Here is a 16,887-nt window from a genome sequence, read left to right on the forward strand (position 1 = left end):
AGGCAACGGTACTGAAATCTCCAGCAGTACTCTGAGTCTAGTGGCCAGGAACCATCTTCAGTAGAAGAGAAAGCAAACTGGCCCTTTCTTGGAAGCACCAGGCAAGGAAGAGGAAACCACAGGGGTGGAAGACACACAGCTTTTTAATAGCAGCAAGACAGGCACACTTGTACCATCAATACCTGTCCATGTGAGGGGACATGAGACTGGGAAAAGCACCAATGTGAGGGCATTTTGTGTCCAGAGGTGAGCATAAGGCAGGAACGGGAAGCCCTTCAGTACACCTTCTGGATGGCAGAACCCCCAGCATGACAAACACGAGAGGCGAGCCCCTTGGTAACACAATCAGAGGAGGGAGGGGCAGACTGGCGGTTTAGGCACTTACATGCCATGTCCTTAGTCCTTCTCGGCAAAGGGAAAGGTTGCATGCTCTATATCCAAGTCCAAGCATCAATCCACCATATTTGACCTTGGAAGTTCTAGGATTGGGGTCCTGGCAGGACTTCTTGGGGGTAGGGACAGCATAGTTGTACCATTGCTTTGATCGCAGAACCAGAGGGGCCTTCCTGGAAGGAGCTGTGCAAGCCAGGAAGCCACAGAGGAGGCCAGTGGTCCCATAGCTAGGTCACAGCTGTCACTTTCTCAGTGTGCAGAGCCTCCCAGCTGCTCCAGAAGGGTCTTGACCTCGCTTTCTACTCGAAGCAGCTGAGCCTTGCGCCAAGGATTAAGGGTGGCGCCTCTGCTATCTTCCAGATCCCGGAGCAGCATCTTGAGATGGCTCTGGACCCGGACCGGGTCCCAGCTGTTGAGGTTGCGCTGGACTTCACTAAGGATCACCGACCAGTACTCAGACACTGCTGCCCCCTCTGTCAGCGAGGCCACAACCCGGGCACCACCTTCGCCAGAGCCCCCCAAGTCCCTCAGGACCTGGCGGCCCTCTGAACTCAGCTCATTGAAGTAGAGGCTGGTGGGAAAGAGATGGGAGGAGATCATTCATCAGGGTTTTAAGAAGAAAGGCCCAAGCTGGATAGGCAGAGAGCAAGGAAGCCTGATAACTCCCTTCAGGATGCTGAATGGGAGGGGACAAGGGTTTGTCATAAGATCTGGGGCTGCAGCTCAGGTGCTTAGCATGCACAAGGCCCTGGGTTCACACGCTAGCATCACAAACAAACAAACAAACAAATAAAAAACTGCAATAAGCTAGAAATGGAGGTAGAAGCCAAAGGAAATTTGTAGTGTGACCAGAGACAGTAGTCCCTGGGAGAAAGGGTGATGGGAAATCAAAGCAGGGTAAGGGACTTGGCCTGGCTCAGCACTCAGTAAACCAGGATCAGAAAGGGAGAGCAGACAGCAGGCTCAAGTCCAGAGCATCCCATTGGGTAGGAAAAATGTGAAGAGTGGGAAAAAGTGGGCTTCGGGGCCCCAGGGCATGAGACCAGGGGGAGGACTTACTGCAGCAGCTCCAGGGAAGGGTGCTCCCGAGCCGCCTTAGCCAAGGCCAGAGCCACTGTGTCACCAGCACCATTGTAGGCTACGTTCAGCTCCTGCAGTTGCCTGTTGCGGTCCAGCTGGGTAGCCAGCAGCTCCAGTCCTTTATCTCCGAGGTTGGTGTGCAGCAGGGACAGGTGTGTCAGCGAGGTGTTCCCCGCCAGCCCCTCCATCAGCAAGGCGACCCCCGCTGCTGTCAGTGGGTTGTTGGACAGCCTACAGGCCACAAGCATGGCAAGGGTGGTGTGGGGGGCATGGTAGATACCCAACCTGGCACATCTGGGTTGGGGGCCTGCCTGGACACGGAAATGAGACCCAGGCGAAGGGTCGGGAAATGAGGAGTGGCTCCTGCCCAGGAGGGAGAGCAGGGGAGAGCAGGTTTCCTCTTCTCCCTCTTTTCTATTGCTCTAACTCTCCCTTCTCCGTTCACTCTTCTTTCCCTATTAGTCCCCTTCCTACACCTTCCTTTTCAGCCTCGTCAGCCTTTGGTCCTCCCTCCTCTCTGCTTACACCATCTTTCTGCCTCTGCTACTCTTTTCATTAAAAAAAAAAAAACAAAAAAAAAAAAACTTGTTTTGTGCATGTATGCCTGTAGGGGTAAAGTGGCGGCGGGGGTGGGGTGGGGTGCTGTAGAGGTTAGAAGACAAATTGTGGGAACTGGTTCTTTCCTTCCAAACAATATGTCGGTCCTGGGGATTAAACTCAATTTTTCATCAGAGCCATCTCACCAGGGGTCCCCTTCAGCCATCCTTCCTTCTTCCTCATTCACCTCTCCTACTTCTAATCAGAAACGGGGACCCCGCCAGACATCTGGATTCCTAGGAAATAAGCCAACACCTTGGGAGCGACTAGAGAGTACCCAGCATTATGGTGAACCTGCAGGGATCAGTGGCTTTGTTGCCAGGCAACTGGGCCAGGAATTACTGCAGCTTTCCTGTCCCCCAGGCTGATATTAGCAAGAGGAAGGCTTTCTTAGCACCCACTCCTGGTGTCTTCCTTGCTCCTTTCTTCACATTTATTTTTGTTTGTTTGATTTTCTTGAGACATGGTTTCTCTGTGTAGCCCTGGCTGTCCTAGAATTTGCTCTACAGACCAGGCTGACCTTGAACTCGGATATCTGCTTCTCTTTGCCTCCCTAGTGCTGGAGTTAAGGTTGTGTGCCACACTGCCTTGCTCTTTTCTGATGCTTGTAATGGAGGGGCAGGAGGTCAGCCAGGGTCCAGACACTTTACTAGAGCCAGGGCAGCCATGGTGCTCACCATGTCAGAGGCCATCCGAAGGGCCAAAGCCTCCTACCTGCTAGGACACTCACCGGAGAGTGGTGATCTGGCATTGGTCGTGTAACAGCAGGTCTCGGAGGTCCCTGCAGGCCTCAGGGCCCAGATTGTTGAGTTGCAACCTGGAGCAGAAGGTGGCAAGAGTGGGGAGGCAAGAGACCAAGAAAGCAGTTCAGCATGGGGTCTTCTCACAGACTGTGCCCCTTCCTCACCAGCCTGTTTCCTGCCACCTACACTTTCCTTCCCTCCCGTGGCCCACACCTTCTCCATCCTGCCCTGCTGTGGTCTGCTATGTCAAGGGACATGAGGTGGGTGTCTGCAATTGTACTGCGGGAAGGCAGAGCCCTTGAGAGATGGAGCCTGGTTTGAGGAACAGGTAGGAGGGCTTCGGTTCCTAATACAGTGGGTTGTTATACAGCAAGGCCTCTCCACGTGCCTGCAGGGCCTTCTCCGCCTGCAGCTGTCTCCCTCTCTGCTCTTCTGCCACGTTCAACCGTTCAACCGCAGCCTCAGGAAGCTTCACCAGAAGATGAACCCATGGATAGCTTTCCAGCCTCCAAAACTGTAAACTCCTCTCTCCCCTCCTCCTTCTTCTTGAGACAAGGTCTTATACATCCCAGGCCGGCCTGGAAATCACTGTGCAGCTCAGGCTGGACTCAAACTCACAGCACTCTTCCTGCCCGCACTTTTGAATGCTGGGATTACAGGCATGTGTTGCCTGGAAGGCCTCTTTTCTTTATGAATTACCTAGCCTTGGGCATTATTATAGCAACAGAAATCAGGCTCAAACACATCCCCTGGCCCTTCTTCATTCCTCTAGCCTAGCACCTTCTCTTCACTGCCTCTCCTCCAACCCTCTCCTCCCTTTAGGCCTGTGCATAACGATTGATCCTCACCCCAGTTTCCGGGCACGCAGAAAGACAGGCCTCAGAGTGCGCAGCCCAGCAGGGTCCAGCTGGCAGGAGGCCAAGTTCACCTCATCCAGAGGGTGCTTTCCACTTCCCAGTACAGATGCTACCACTGTGCACTTGCGGGGTGTCATGCGCACACCCGCTAAATTGAGCTGGCGTAGGGAGCCAAGCACCTCAGCGGAGAAGCGCTGGTTCTGGAACTCATAGTGGAAGAAGAGATGGTCAAGAAGCTCCGAGGGTGGCAGCACCTGCCGACCCAGCTTCCCCAGTTTCTTCTTGATGGCCTGGGCGTTCTCCAGGGCATCCAGGTTCTTGATGGGACAGCCAAGCTGAGCCAGCACCGCCCGGTTGTGGGCGGAGAGAAGTCCCCCCATGAACATGGGGAAGAGCTCAAAGACTTCGTCCTCAGGGGGTTCATCTGGATGGCGCCGGGGGCCCTCCACACCCAGAATGCTGGCACCCATCTGGTCCAGAACATCGTCATTGTAGTAGTCCTCCTCCCGGAACATCTCCAGCACCATGGCCTGGGCAACTGCCTCCCGGCTCTTACTCACCATGCGCCCGAACACTTGCGGGACCACCTGGAAGAGAAGCACGGGAGGGGGTGGGGCCTTGCACACATCAGTCAGCCTTCAAGGCTCAGCTCAAGATAGGCACACATTCGCCAACTGTTGTATCCTTGGGATGTCCCCGTGAACTCCCACCACCTCTTGTCAGATCACGCCACTCCCCACTGCCTGTGAGGCAAACTCCACACGTTTTAGCCTGGAATATGAAACATATCATAATCCGGCCCCAAACTGACTTTCTAGAGCCATCTCTCAAATGCTTGTCTCGTGCACTCCAGATGTTAGGGATCTCTTTCTTTCCCCCAAGTACTACCGATTCGTTTTCCAGTCCAAGAGGTGTTGGGAAAAAATGAACACACATACAGTTGTCCCTCAGCAGGGAGTTGGCTTTGGATCCCTTGTGAATATCAAACATGCCCGGATGCTCAAGCGCCTTATGTAAAATAAGCTAGTATCTGTGCATGGGTCTATGCACACCCTGCTGTATATTAAATAATCTTTGGACGACTTGAAACACTTAATACAATATAAATGCCAAATATAAAATGGTTATGTGGTACCTGTTCCTGTCAGATAGACAGTACTGTACTGTGTTGAAAAAGACCTGTGTATGTTTAATACAGATACTTTCTGTGTGTTGAGGATTGAACCCAAGGCTTCACACAGGTTAAGCACATGCTCAATCATGGAGCTACACCCCCTGCCAGCTACATTTGATTTTCTTTTAATTATTTCATTTTTTTATATTATGTGCATGAGTGTTTTGTCTACAGGTATGTATGTGCACCATGTGCGTGCCGGTGCCTGTGGAGGTCAGAAGGGGGCGCTGGAGCCTCAGAACTGGAATTATGGAAGGTAGTAAGCCACCACATGGGTCCTGGGAATGGAACTCAGGTCCTCTGCAAGAACAAGTGCTTTTAACCACTGAGCCATCTCCCTAGACACTTGCATTTCTTTTAAAGATTTGTTTTTCTTTATCGTATTATTTTAATTATATGTATGTGTGTAAGTATGTGCACATGAATGCAGGTGACTGAAGAGGCCAGAGGGGTTTGGATCTCTCCAAGGCTGGATTTATAGGTGGTTGTGAGCCACTCAACATGGGTCCTGGGAACTGAACTCAGGTCCTCTGCAGGGGCAAGAATCCCTTAACTCCTGAGCCATCTCTCCAGCTCTCTGAAATCTTTTTTGAAAACTTTTCCTCTATCACAAGTTTTGAGGTTTTGGTTGTTGTTGCTGGTGGTGGTGTTTTTGTTTGTTTGTTTGTTTGTTTGTTTGTTTTAAAGACAGGCTCTTGCCAGGAGGCAGTGGTACATGCCTTTAATCCCAGGCAGAGGCAGGTGAGTCTCTGAGTTTGAGCCCAGCCTGGTCTACAGACCTTACAGAGCAAGTCCAAGGACAGCCAGGGCTACACAGAAAAAAACAAAAGCTAAACCAACCAAACAAATCCTGTCCAAAATAATAAAAAATAAGACAGATTCTTACTGGTAGAGTCCACACTAGCCTTGACCTCAAGGGCTTCCTGGTTTAGCCTCCAGGGTACCAGGGTGCTGGGATTACAGGCAGTTGCCACTACACCCTGATAGCCAAGTATTTTCTTGTTGTTCTGCCTCTTCCTCCTCCTCTTGTCCTCCTCTTGAGATGAGGTCCTGTGTCCCAGGCTTGGTCTGGAATCATTATTTAGCTGAAGATGACTTTGAATTCCTGATCCTCCTGCCTCCACCTCCCAAGTTCTGGGATCACAAACACACACCACCATACCTAGTTCATACCTTTGCCATCTGCGGTAGGTTGGATGCACAGATGTGGAACAGTGGATGCAAGGGCTAACTTTCAGGCATTCGGCTGGAGACCAGGCCAGGCGTTATAACTATATCAGCACTTTCAACATCCTGACCATCAGCGCAACCAGGACGGATATGGTTCCTGCTACTTCATGGTCCTGTGTGGTATGAGCCCCTGCCAGCCTCAATGTCGTCATCCTAAGCCTGCACCCCTGCTCCCTTCCTTCCAACTTTTCTTGCACTCCTCAGCAGGCTCCCTCTCCTTCAGAGCCCCCATGATGTCGCTTGCTAGAGTTCCTGCCACCCCAATTGTCCCCTTGGCTAATCCTATGAAAAATAAGTTTAAATGCTCTTCCAGAAAGCTTTCCTGACCACTCAAACCAGGTTAAATTAGCTCTCTCAGAACATCAGAACTTCCCTTACAGGCAGTTATCATTTTTCACTGTGTAGGCATGTTGTTGACTCTTGTGTTTGGCCTGTACAAACAGAAAGGGCCTGCAGAGTCATTAATTGATTTCTCCCACAAACCCAACACACGGCAGGTGCTGCAATATTAGACGAAGAAATGAGTTACGTCTGAGGAGGTTCACTATGTCACCTCCCACCCTCGAAAAGAAACGAGGTGGTTTGATAGCATCCACTCTGTCTCCACTATTGTTCAGTTTTATTTTCCTTCTTTCTTTCTTTCTTTCTTTCTTTCTTTCTTTCTTTCTTTCTTTCTTTCTTTCTTTATTTTTGGTTTTTGATTTCTGGTCTTTGGTTTTTTGAGACAGGAGCTCTCGGCACTGGCTGTCCTGGACTTGCTCTGTAGACCAGGTTGGCCTCAAACTCACAGTGATCTGCCTGCCTCTGCCTCCGCCTCCCTGAGAGCTGGGATTACAAGAGTGTGCCACAGAGACTGGCTTACTGTTCTGTTTTCAAATGTCAGGTTCTTTCCTTGGAAATGATAGTACGAAATATCGATCTGGGGACAAGACCAGAAAATGTCACCTTGTGAGGATGAATCAATAGGATCATTGTGAAGAGGACTAAAGGTGCAGTTTGGTGGTAGAGCATTGGCCAGGCATGTGTGAAGCCCTCGGCCCAACTCCCAGCTCAGGAAGAAGAGGAGAGGAGGAGGAAGAAAAAGAAGAGGAAGGAAAAAGTACGTTCATGAAGAACAAATGAGATCAGCAGCCCTCTTCAAGGATAATTCTTCCTCTAACAAGGCAGGAGGCATGATTTCAAGAGGATTAGAGAGCTCTCAGTCCCACAGGAGACCAGAGTTTTCATTGATTCCATCCTCAAAGGTTGCCAGGCCTCAGCAGTATCCATGACTTTCTTGCCTGAGATGATGGTGTGAGAGGATCAGGCCACATAGGCCTGTTTTTAATAGTTTTAAATATTCTTATTAGTGTGTGTTCACATGTGTGTGCATGCATATGTAGAGGTCAAGGAAAACTCTGAGGAGTGATTTCTTGGTTCCTTTCTTCCAAAAACAAACAAACAAAAAAAAAAAAAAGCACTTTTTTTCTGGGTTTGTTTTTTTAATTTTATTTTTTGAGACAGAGTTTCTCTGTGTAGCCCTGACTGTCCTGGAACTCACTCTGTAGACCAGGCTGCCCTTCAACTCAGAGATCCACCTGCCTTTTCCTCCTGAATGCTGGAATTAAAGATATGAGCCATTGTGCGTGGTTCCTTCCTTCCACTTTAACTCGGGTTCTGAAGGTCAAACCCAGGCAACTAGGACTGAAAAGCAAGCCTCTTTACCCGCTGAGACATTCTGCCAGCCCCTGTTTTTATATTTTACAAATTAAGTGTCGCTTACTATGTGCCAGACCCCAACGATTAATTAATCGCCTTAAATGGTTTCAATGATTAAACTCTGTTATTGCCCCATTTAACAGACGGGGAATCTAGGGCAAGGCTTAAGTAACTTGTTCAAAGCTACACAGCTAGTAGGTGGCAGAGACTGGGATTTGAACTCGGGTCTCTGGGTTACTACATCTCTGTTCTTAATCTTTATGCTTTGTTGCAAAAAAAAAAAAAAAAGCTCAGCTTTAGTTCCGCAGCACTAACCAGTGTGCTGCCTTCTCAAGACTGGTTCCCCCCAATACCAGGGTTAATGGAGTAAGGAGAGCTCTTGACAGCCACAAACCCTGAACTCAAATCCTAGCTGTTCTGCTTGCTGTCAAGGTGATATTAGGTTCATTTACCTAAGTTTTCTCGATTTGCTGTTTTTTTTCCTGTGTGTGTATATACACGCATGTTTGTGGGGGGGGTATCCCTGTGGAGGTGCACATGTGTACCCAAGGCTGATCCCAGGAATCATTCTCAATGGCTCTTTCACCTTATTCTTTGGGACAGGGTCCATGAATCAGATTGAGAAAACTCTCTCTGCAGCTTGCTCTAGGGATCCTGCCTCATCCTTCCAGGGGGAATCATGGGAGGTGCGCCACGATCATTCAGCATTTTCATGGGTTCCCAAGATACAAAGTGAAATCCTCATGCTTGCACTGCAAGCATTTTAACCCCCGAAACCATCTCTCCAGCTCCGGTTTCGTCAGGTATAAAAGGGATTCTGGTAGCATTTCATCTCCAGATCTCCTGGGCTGATTTGCAAACAAAGGAAGAAGCATCTGGCAGACCTCAGCAGAGACTGGCTGCCTCCATCCCTCAGGACCATCCCATATCCGCCCTGCTCACAGCATGGCCCTCAGGCCTGCTGGCTGCTTTCTGGAGCAGACCTGCACCCAGGATGGACCGTCCTAAACCAATTACCTAAGCCATTCATCCTCCCAGCACAAAAGAATAAATGGCATCTGCCTTATAAACCTGTCTCCAGCGATTGAGTTAGGATGAGTCATTGCTCCTGGGGTCTAATTACCTCTGAAAGAGCAGGCATAATTTGAGTTTCTGGGCATGGGGTTACTGGGCATGTAGCTCGCTGGTAGGACATTTTCCTAGCATGTGCAAGGCCCTGGGCTCAGTCCCTAGCACCACAAAGAAAAAGAAAGAAAGAAAGAAAGAAAGAAAGAAAGAAAGAAAGAAAGAAAGAAAGAAAGAAAGAAAGAGAGAGAGAGAGAGAAAGAGAGAAAGAAAGAAAGAGAGAAAGAAAGAAGTTTCTGGGCCTGAGAAGTAGGTTGTAATAACACAGTATGCCTCTCAGCAGCCAAAGTTGGAAAAAAATGGGAGGAAAGAAAGAAATAAAAAGAGAAAGAAAGAAATCAATGTGAAATTGTTTCAAATGTCCCCATAACCTCAGTTCTCTTCTTAGTTCCCAAGACTTCCTGCACCTTCTTTCTCCCCATTTTTTAGAGATCAATCCCACTAAAAGCCAAGTTCCCAGAAGATTCCCATCTATACAAGAGGAAGCCTCTATCCATTAGGAGAAGAGCAAGGAGTGAATACAGGCTCATGGGGCAGCCTGGGATCCTGGAAGGAATGAGCAAGGTGTGTGTGTGTGGGTGTGTGTGTGTTGGGTGTACTGGGGTGTGTATGTTGGAGAATGTTGTGTGTGTATGTGTGTGTGTGTTGAGGGCAGGGATCATTACCTTGAGCAAGTTGAATAGCAGTGGCAGAATCCGAAGGGGCAGCAGCTTGGCCAAGATGCCCAGTACCAGGCTGACATCCTCCCCAACACGGCCTGCAAACTCAACCACTTCTTTGCCCACCCTCTGGAGGGCCGTCTTGCGCAAACCCAGCACGATGTAGAGGGCAGCCAGGTACTCCTGCATGGCGGGCACGGTGAACACAAAGCTACCCAGGTGCCCCGGTTCCACACACGGGGCCAGGAAAAACCTCAGGGCATCCCGGCGGAAGATCTGCAGCAGCTGAAACTCCTCCTCTGTCTTGATGCCGGCTTCCAGGCAGCCACGAACATCTTCTTCAGAGAAGTAGGTCTTGCGGGATGACACCCCCTCATAGGCCAACTTGCCCATGGTCCGGGCTGCATAGGCCATCAGGGACAAATCGGAGGGGTGGGTGCTATCCAGTGTTTCCCCGCTGAAGTTCAGGCGCAGGAAGCTGGTATAGATGCTTGTCAGGGTCTGGCCGGCAGGTGTGGGAGCATGCAGGAAGTGCAAGGTGGCACAGACAAGCCAGCAGTAGGAGGGCAGGAAGCAGGCAGCAGCGATCTGGTGGTGCCCCTCCAGGTTTCGGGAGAGCATCTGAATCATGGTGTCCCGCTGAGCCGGGGTGGCAGAGACACCCCCTGCACCGTACCCACAGTCGGGCTGGTTAAGGCGGAGCTGGAAGTAGAGCTTCTGCAGGTTGGTATCAGAGAAGCCACAGATCTCACCATAGCGGCCCACGTACTTGCTAGGGATACGGCCGATGGCAGAGGACCGCGTGGTTACCAGAATGCTGGCCTGGGAAGGACATGGTTAAAGGTTAAGAAAGGAACTCCTCTGTCTCAAGAAACTGGATTGGAGGCAGGCGCTGTGGTGCAAGCCTGTAATCCCAGCACTTGGAAGGCAGAAGTAGGTGGATCTCTGTGAGTTTGAGGCCAGCCTGGTCTACAAAGCAAGTCCAGGACAGCCAAGGCTACACAGAAAAACCCTGTGAAGGAAAGGAAGAAAGAAAGAAAGAGAGAGAGAGAGAGAGAGAGAAAAAGAAAGAAGGAAAGTGGATTGCCTCAAGCCCCTAAAAATGAAGGGTCCAAGAATGAAAAAGACCTGTGTTATCAATATCATACTAATGGTATTGGGCGTGATGGCACATGCCTTTAAGCCCAGCACTCTGGAGAGGTAGAGGCAGGTAAAGCTCTGTGTGTTCAAGGCCAGCCTGGTCTAGAGAGTGAGCTTCAGGCCAGCCAGATTTATACTGAGAGAACCTGTCCCCCAAAATTATCAATATCAATGACTCTGTACTATGGCCCAGGGCACTGAGCTCAGCAGTTTATATGTGGTATCTCACTTAACCCGTACTGAGCAAGGACAGAAAGGCACAAGAGTTTGGGAAGGGCCAAACTTCCCAGGGCCACACAGTTAGAAAGTAGAAGGGCCAAGGGTGAGCTAACCCAGGTGCTGTCCTATTCAACAACCCTGTAGGCCAAGAACATAAAATTCCCCATGGGGAAGGTTCAGGGCGTGGCATGGGACAGCTTACCTCGGGGAGCATGTATTTGCGAAGCAGGTTGACCATGATGGCAGCTGGCGCCCCAGGTTCCTCCGGGTCACTGCAAAGCCTCGTGCCTGCCAGCCGGAAGTCGAGGTTGAGACGCTCCAAGCCATGGAGGACAGAGAGCAGGCGGGATCCGGCAGTGGTCATCAGGGGCAACACCTCCTTCAGGTCTGTGTAACGCTGGGTCACAAGTTGGCACAAGGAAGCTGGGGTGGAGCCCAGGGATGACAAGTCCTCACAGGAGAAGGGGATGAGCAGCTCAAAGGCGGGCAGTCGCCCATAGCACCAGTCAAGGACCATCTTGCGTACCAGTGTGCTCTTGCCAGTACCCACTGTCCCATACAGCACCACTGTCTGCACGCGACGCCCACAGGCATCCGGGTCAAAAAGCTGAGACAGAGCCAGTGGGGGAAGCCCGGCCTGGGTTCGCTGACGCCCTGTGGCCAGCTCCGTGGATGGGCGGAGCAGCTCATCGGGGGTGCTCTCACGGATCACAGGGTCAACGTGGACTGTGTCCAGAGCGAAGGTTGGTCCAAACTGGCGCTCCTCTCTGGGCAGCCGGCTAAACCACTCAGTGAGGTTCCGGCGATGCTTTTCGATAGCTTCTGAATGAGAAAGCAAAGGACTTTGGTCAAGGCAAGGAACTGGGGATCCTGGCTCTTCCAGCCAGCTAGGGTGGCTGTAGGTCAAGGTAGGGAGTCAACACAGAGAACCCAGATATACAGGAACCCATTGTGGTGTGGACACATAGATGCCCAGAAAATTTAAAGCCCCATGAACAAGTTAGGCTAAGCCTGGGCTGACTGGCTTCTTGACTTTCTCTCCGAGCAGTCGTAACCTGGCTACTGGACCCAAAGCTGGCTGAACGTAGGGAGAAAAAGTCTCTTTAAGTGCTTTGTATATGGTCTGTGTACACAGCATGAGTGATGCACAGATGATGGGAGGGAGGGAGATTGGGAGGAAGAGAGGAGCCATCAGTAGATGACAGCAGTGGATCTTCTGTGTCTTCCTCATCCTTCTTCTTCTTCCAGGCCCCTCCCCACTCCACACCCCTCCTTTACCAGTGACAGAGATGCTGCTGAACAGCTGTCCATGCCTCCCTGATCTGGGAGCACTGTCTGCTGAGTTTCCATGGTGACGGATAAAGGCCCTGGGAGCAAAGACAAGGGATGATCTGGGGTTTAGTTTTTTGTTTTGTTTTGTTTGGTTTTGGTTTTTTGAGACAGGGTTTCTCTGTGTAACAGCTCTGGCTGTCCTGAAACTCACTCTGTAGACCAGGCTGCCCGGAACTCACAATGACCTGTCTCTGCTGGGCTCAAAGGCTTGCGCCAGCCAGGCTCCAGTCTGCACTTTCTAAGATGAGGCCCAGACTCTTAACCTTCCCAAAGACTGAGACCTGGCCCCTCTAGCCCTAACTGCTGCCTGCTTGAGACTCAAACTGGCCTCTGCCAGAGCTACCCCATTCCCCATCCTACCTACATGATATAAACGAACTTCTAGATCCTTGGAAATTGCCTCTGTACCCTTCCCAACCCTTTCTCCCAGGGCATCAAGACCTGACTATCCCCATCTCTTGAGCTATGTCTAGATGTGTTACAAGGCCTGACACACCCAGGTCTTACCTAGGGGGTCCCAGGGGATGATCCCCTTTAAAGGGCCAAGTCCAGCGGATCAGGAAGGAGATACACTCACCTACAGAGAGAAGAGAGAGGCAGCATCTGCAGACCCAGCCACATTAGTAGGGACTAATGCACACCCCAACACTGACATCAACTCCCCCTCCTATTTGTTCTTATAGTAGCATGTGCCAGTCCTAAATAGAAATTATTACATAATCTTCTATTTAGCCAGATGATTATTTGATTATCATCCATTTCCCACTCCATGAGAGCAGGGTTCACATCTGGTTTTGTTCACAATTATATACCAAAAAACCCAACCCACAGTCTGGTACACAGCCAACACGCTATTGATGTCTTGGATAGAAGCATCAGACTGGAACAGCTAGAAGGGGCCCAGCTCAGCTCCCTTGTCTTTTCCCTTTGATGGAAAAAAAGAGGCTCTGGGAGGTGAGGTGACATGCCCAAGGACACCAGCTGTGGTGCCACACAGCTGGAAGGAGCACATCTGGTGTCTGGGGCCCCGCTGTTTCAGAAGAACCATCTGGACCCTGAAGCAGAAAGGAGGGGTCAAAGTAGAAACCTCAGCTTCTCACTTACCTGATAACTGGGGTGTTCTTCCCAGACCAGAGCCCCAAGAGGTCCTGGGCAAATGGCCGGCCCACCTCATCCTAGGAAAGTTGGAACCTGGAACACTTATAACCACTTTTTTTTTCCTGTTTTCCTGCAAAAAGAGAAGTGTGAGTGGGGCAGCCAGTCACAGTTCAGTGGGTAAAGACTCCTGCTACCAAGCCTGAGGACCTGAGTTCAATTCCCGGAACCTACTGGGCAGAAGGAGGAAACTGCTCCCAAAAGTTGTCCTCTGACCTTTGTGCCCACAATCACACAATAAACAAATAAATAAACGTATAAAAGAAAAACTTAAGAACAAACAAAAAGCCAATAGTGAAAATTAAAACAAACAAACAAACAATAATGCAAGGGGCCTCTCAAACCTCCCACATCACACACACACACACACACACACACACTCACACTCACACTCACACACACACACACACACACACACACCTCTTTTTTCTCTCTAACTCTTACCCCTAGTATCTAAGAAAGGGATATCTCCCATGGGAGGTTGAGCCCTTCCTTAGATATGAGCATTTTCGAAGCTCTGGTGTGGCTCCTTGCTCTCCTCAGGATAATCCCAACCTGAGGGATTTCCGTTTCATCTCCTTACCAAGTTCTCGCCTCCCCTTTCACAGCTGCCTCTGTCCTGAGTTCCAGCCCAGTCACCTGCTTTTATGTTTTTATTTTGCTTGACTGCTAGCAAGCTCAGATGGGACCCCTGCACTTCACTTCCAGAGTCTTTTTTGAGCCTCTTTTTCCCCCAGTCATCATTATTCATTTCCTGCTGTCTTTGCGACACCGCCATCAGGTCCTTTTAGCTGAGTTTTAATGGTTTTATCACTTCATCTTCTCTCTGACTTTATGTAAGCTGACTTTAAGGATGGCATAAATAATAAATGAATATGTGAATCAATGTCCTGCTTGACACAAGGATGGGCCGCCTCTGCCTCACGCTTCACCCGGGCCAACCTGAATTCCTCAGCACCCACCCCTCCTCTGTCTACTTTGCCGCAGACCTCCCCCAAACCCTGGATTGACGTGGTGTTCCCTGGCTTTTTATTCAAATCCTTCCCCTGCTCCCCTTCAGGCAGTGCTATGGACCCCACCCCCACCCCCACCGCTTGGTGTCATCCCTTAACTTCATCATCGCAGAACTCAGATCCTTCCAGAACGTACCAAACCCCCATTTCCTCAACTCCTCCGTACCTCCACTCGGCCTGTTCCAGTTCCCTGCAGAAGTCAACTCCTAAACTCTTAAGCTACTTAACAGCTACAAACCCCAGGCCTACACTAGCTATTTTTCTAGGTTTGCCCCAGGCCGTGTCTCATGTACCAGGGCTGCTGGATCCTTTCTCTCGCCTTCCTAACTCAGTTCCCATACTTTGATTAGCATATCCTTTATCAGAATCTCAGACACTCTTCGAAGATCCTGCTCCTTGTCCTCTCCCCTTAGGAGTCACTTGACCCCCTAAGCTCCCTGACATGCCTGTCCCTGTGCTGGCGTGGCCTCCCGTACTGACACTGGGGCTGGAGGCTGGGTAAACGAAGGCCTCACGGAGCAGCCTTCTTTAGCAGAGCCAGCCAGAGCAGGAGCTGGCTGGGGTGTTGACTGGGCTGGAGAAGTCCTGAAAACCTGGTAAACTTCAGGACTGACATCAGTCAGCTCCAGGTCCACTGAGATAAGACACGCAGGGTCAGAGATAACTTCCTAATCATACAGTTATCATGGCGCTAATCAAAAGAAGAGCACTCCCCCACCAGATTGTGTCCCAAACAGCTCTCCCACTTCCATTTGGCTTCGGGGAGCAAAGTGAAGCTGCCAGCAGGCCGGCATTCAGCGCCCAAGCTCCGGCAGAGCTCCCAGTGCCACTTGCCAGCTCCCGCGACCCAGCAGCTCGGCCCTTGCTTCCGGGACCCAGCGCAGCCGCCCAGCCGGGGGCCAGAGGAGCGATCGAGCCAGTTAGGCCTTTACCCAGGCTGCCCAGTCCCTGGTGCCGGTCGCCGCGGCCCGGAGGGGAGGAAGCCGGCGTCTCCCGCTGGCTCCCAGCTTCCCCGGGTCGCTCCGCACTGCGCGTCTAGCCGGCCTCCGCCCGCCAGCCAGCGCGCAGCCCGGCCCAGTCTGGCACCCGGCCCGATCTGGACACCAGAGCGCATTTAGCAGAGACCCACTGAAGAGGCCCGGAGGAACAGGCGCGCGGGGCGGGGAGTCCAGCCCCATTCGATCCTCCCAGCGCTCAGGTTCCCCTACTGCCCTCTGCAGGTTCCCAGGCATCAGGCCCTGCCCCATGACCTCATATCCACCTCCCAGTCTGGACCTGATGTTAAAGCCCATTTTACAGATGAAGTGTGGAAGCGTGAAATGACTCGCCCAGGTTGTCCCAGATGAGTCAGAACAAGAGTTCCGGGTCTAGACCTTCCTCACCCTGAGAAACTCATCCCCAGAGCCTCCTGACCTCCCTTCTTGACCACAACCGTAGCTTACCTCCAGGCACAAGACTTGAGCCCTTCTTGGATCTTCCCTTCTGTGTCACTCACTCCGAAGACCTCTAGGGGGGGCCTCTGGTCACTTTGGCCAGGAAGGAAGCATGGAGGCTGATAGACACTTCCTACTCCAACCTGCTTTTCCTGTCTGACATCCAGTCACGGTTTAGCCTTGGGACGTCCGTATTCTAAAAAACCCCAACCCTCATCCCTTCCATACAAGGAACACCCAAAGTTCTCGTAACTAAGACGGTAGAGCCACCCATCACCTTCGGCCAAGGAACGCCTCCATGTGCAAACACGGGTGTGCAATATGCAGGGCACAGACATGAAATAGGGAACTCAGAGAGAGGCTCCTTGGGGCTGGAAAGTGGCTTTTATGGTCTTGCCTCCGCTGGAACAGAAGACAAGGGTGATAATTTCATCTAGGCGACTGTCCATTCATTCCATGTGTTGGGCCAGTGCTGAGCACTCGCCCTGGGCTGCCAAGCAGAGCAAGTCATGCAGGGACCCACAGCGTTGACAACGAAGGAATGTTTTTCCCAGGCAGCGGGAAACCATTAGGTAAGTTACCACCTGCTTCTCGCAGAGACTGTCACATTTGAACCGGATGTTTAAAAGTCAGAAGGACGTACTGGGCAGCATGGAAAACGACAGATTTGCATTTTTAAAAGAAGTTCTTCTAAGATTGAAGAGATGGCTTAGCAATAAAAGCACTAACTCCTCTTCCAGTGGACCTGGGTTCAATTCCCAGCATCTACTAGGCAGCTCACGATAGTCTGAAACTCCATTCTCAGTGGATCAGGACCTCTTTTGGCCTCCTTGGGCACTGCATGTATGTGGTGCGCAGATGAACATGCAAACAAAACACTCCCACACATAATCTTTTTAATATTAAAAACAAAATAAAAGAGGCTAGATGGCGATGGCACGCGCCTTCAATCCCAGTGGAGGCGGAGGCAGGTGGATCTTTGACTTCGAGGCCAGCCTGGTCTACAGGGTGAGTTTCAGGACAGCCAGGGACACACAGA

At 51.0% G+C, this 16,887-nt stretch overlaps 1 protein-coding gene across 3 annotated transcripts; it reads right to left on the bottom strand.

Moving 5' to 3' along the window:
* Positions 1-125: 125 nt before the first annotated feature.
* Nlrx1 (NLR family member X1) lies at positions 126-15,881 on the bottom strand. 3 transcript variants are annotated; one of them, XM_021659393.2, is made up of 10 exons: positions 15,858-15,881; positions 13,352-13,475; positions 12,755-12,824; positions 12,194-12,282; positions 11,118-11,737; positions 9,563-10,378; positions 3,662-4,257; positions 2,801-2,887; positions 1,453-1,704; positions 126-964 (listed from the first exon to the last, which is right to left on the bottom strand). In XM_021659393.2, exons 2-10 carry the CDS (start codon positions 13,419-13,421, stop codon positions 643-645), a joined length of 2,922 nt encoding a protein of 973 aa, XP_021515068.1. In that variant the 5' UTR covers positions 13,422-13,475; positions 15,858-15,881; the 3' UTR covers positions 126-642. The 3 variants fall into 3 exon arrangements, with proteins under 3 accessions (XP_021515068.1, XP_021515067.2, XP_021515069.2); XM_021659392.2 differs by lacking the exon at positions 15,858-15,881 and adding an exon at positions 15,348-15,609; XM_021659394.2 differs by lacking the exons at positions 12,194-12,282; positions 12,755-12,824; positions 15,858-15,881 and adding an exon at positions 15,348-15,609.
* Between the last annotated feature and the right edge of the window lie 1,006 nt (positions 15,882-16,887).

The sequence above is a fragment of the Meriones unguiculatus genome, chromosome 1, assembly GCF_030254825.1.
Source record: "Meriones unguiculatus strain TT.TT164.6M chromosome 1, Bangor_MerUng_6.1, whole genome shotgun sequence".
NCBI classification, from domain to species: domain Eukaryota; kingdom Metazoa; phylum Chordata; class Mammalia; order Rodentia; family Muridae; genus Meriones; species Meriones unguiculatus.

Coding starts and splice junctions, on each gene's coding strand:
- Nlrx1 (XM_021659392.2), bottom strand. CDS start 15,593: ATGGGGCTGGACTCCCCGCCCCGCGCGCCTGTTCCTCCGGGCCTCTTC. Junction 4,258..9,562: donor TGCTATTCAACTTGCTCAAG/GTAATGATCCCT, acceptor CTTCTCTTCCAG/GTGGTCCCGCAAGTGTTCGG. Junction 1,705..2,800: donor TGCCAGATCACCACTCTCCG/GTGAGTGTCCTA, acceptor TGTGGCCTGTAG/GCTGTCCAACAACCCACTGA.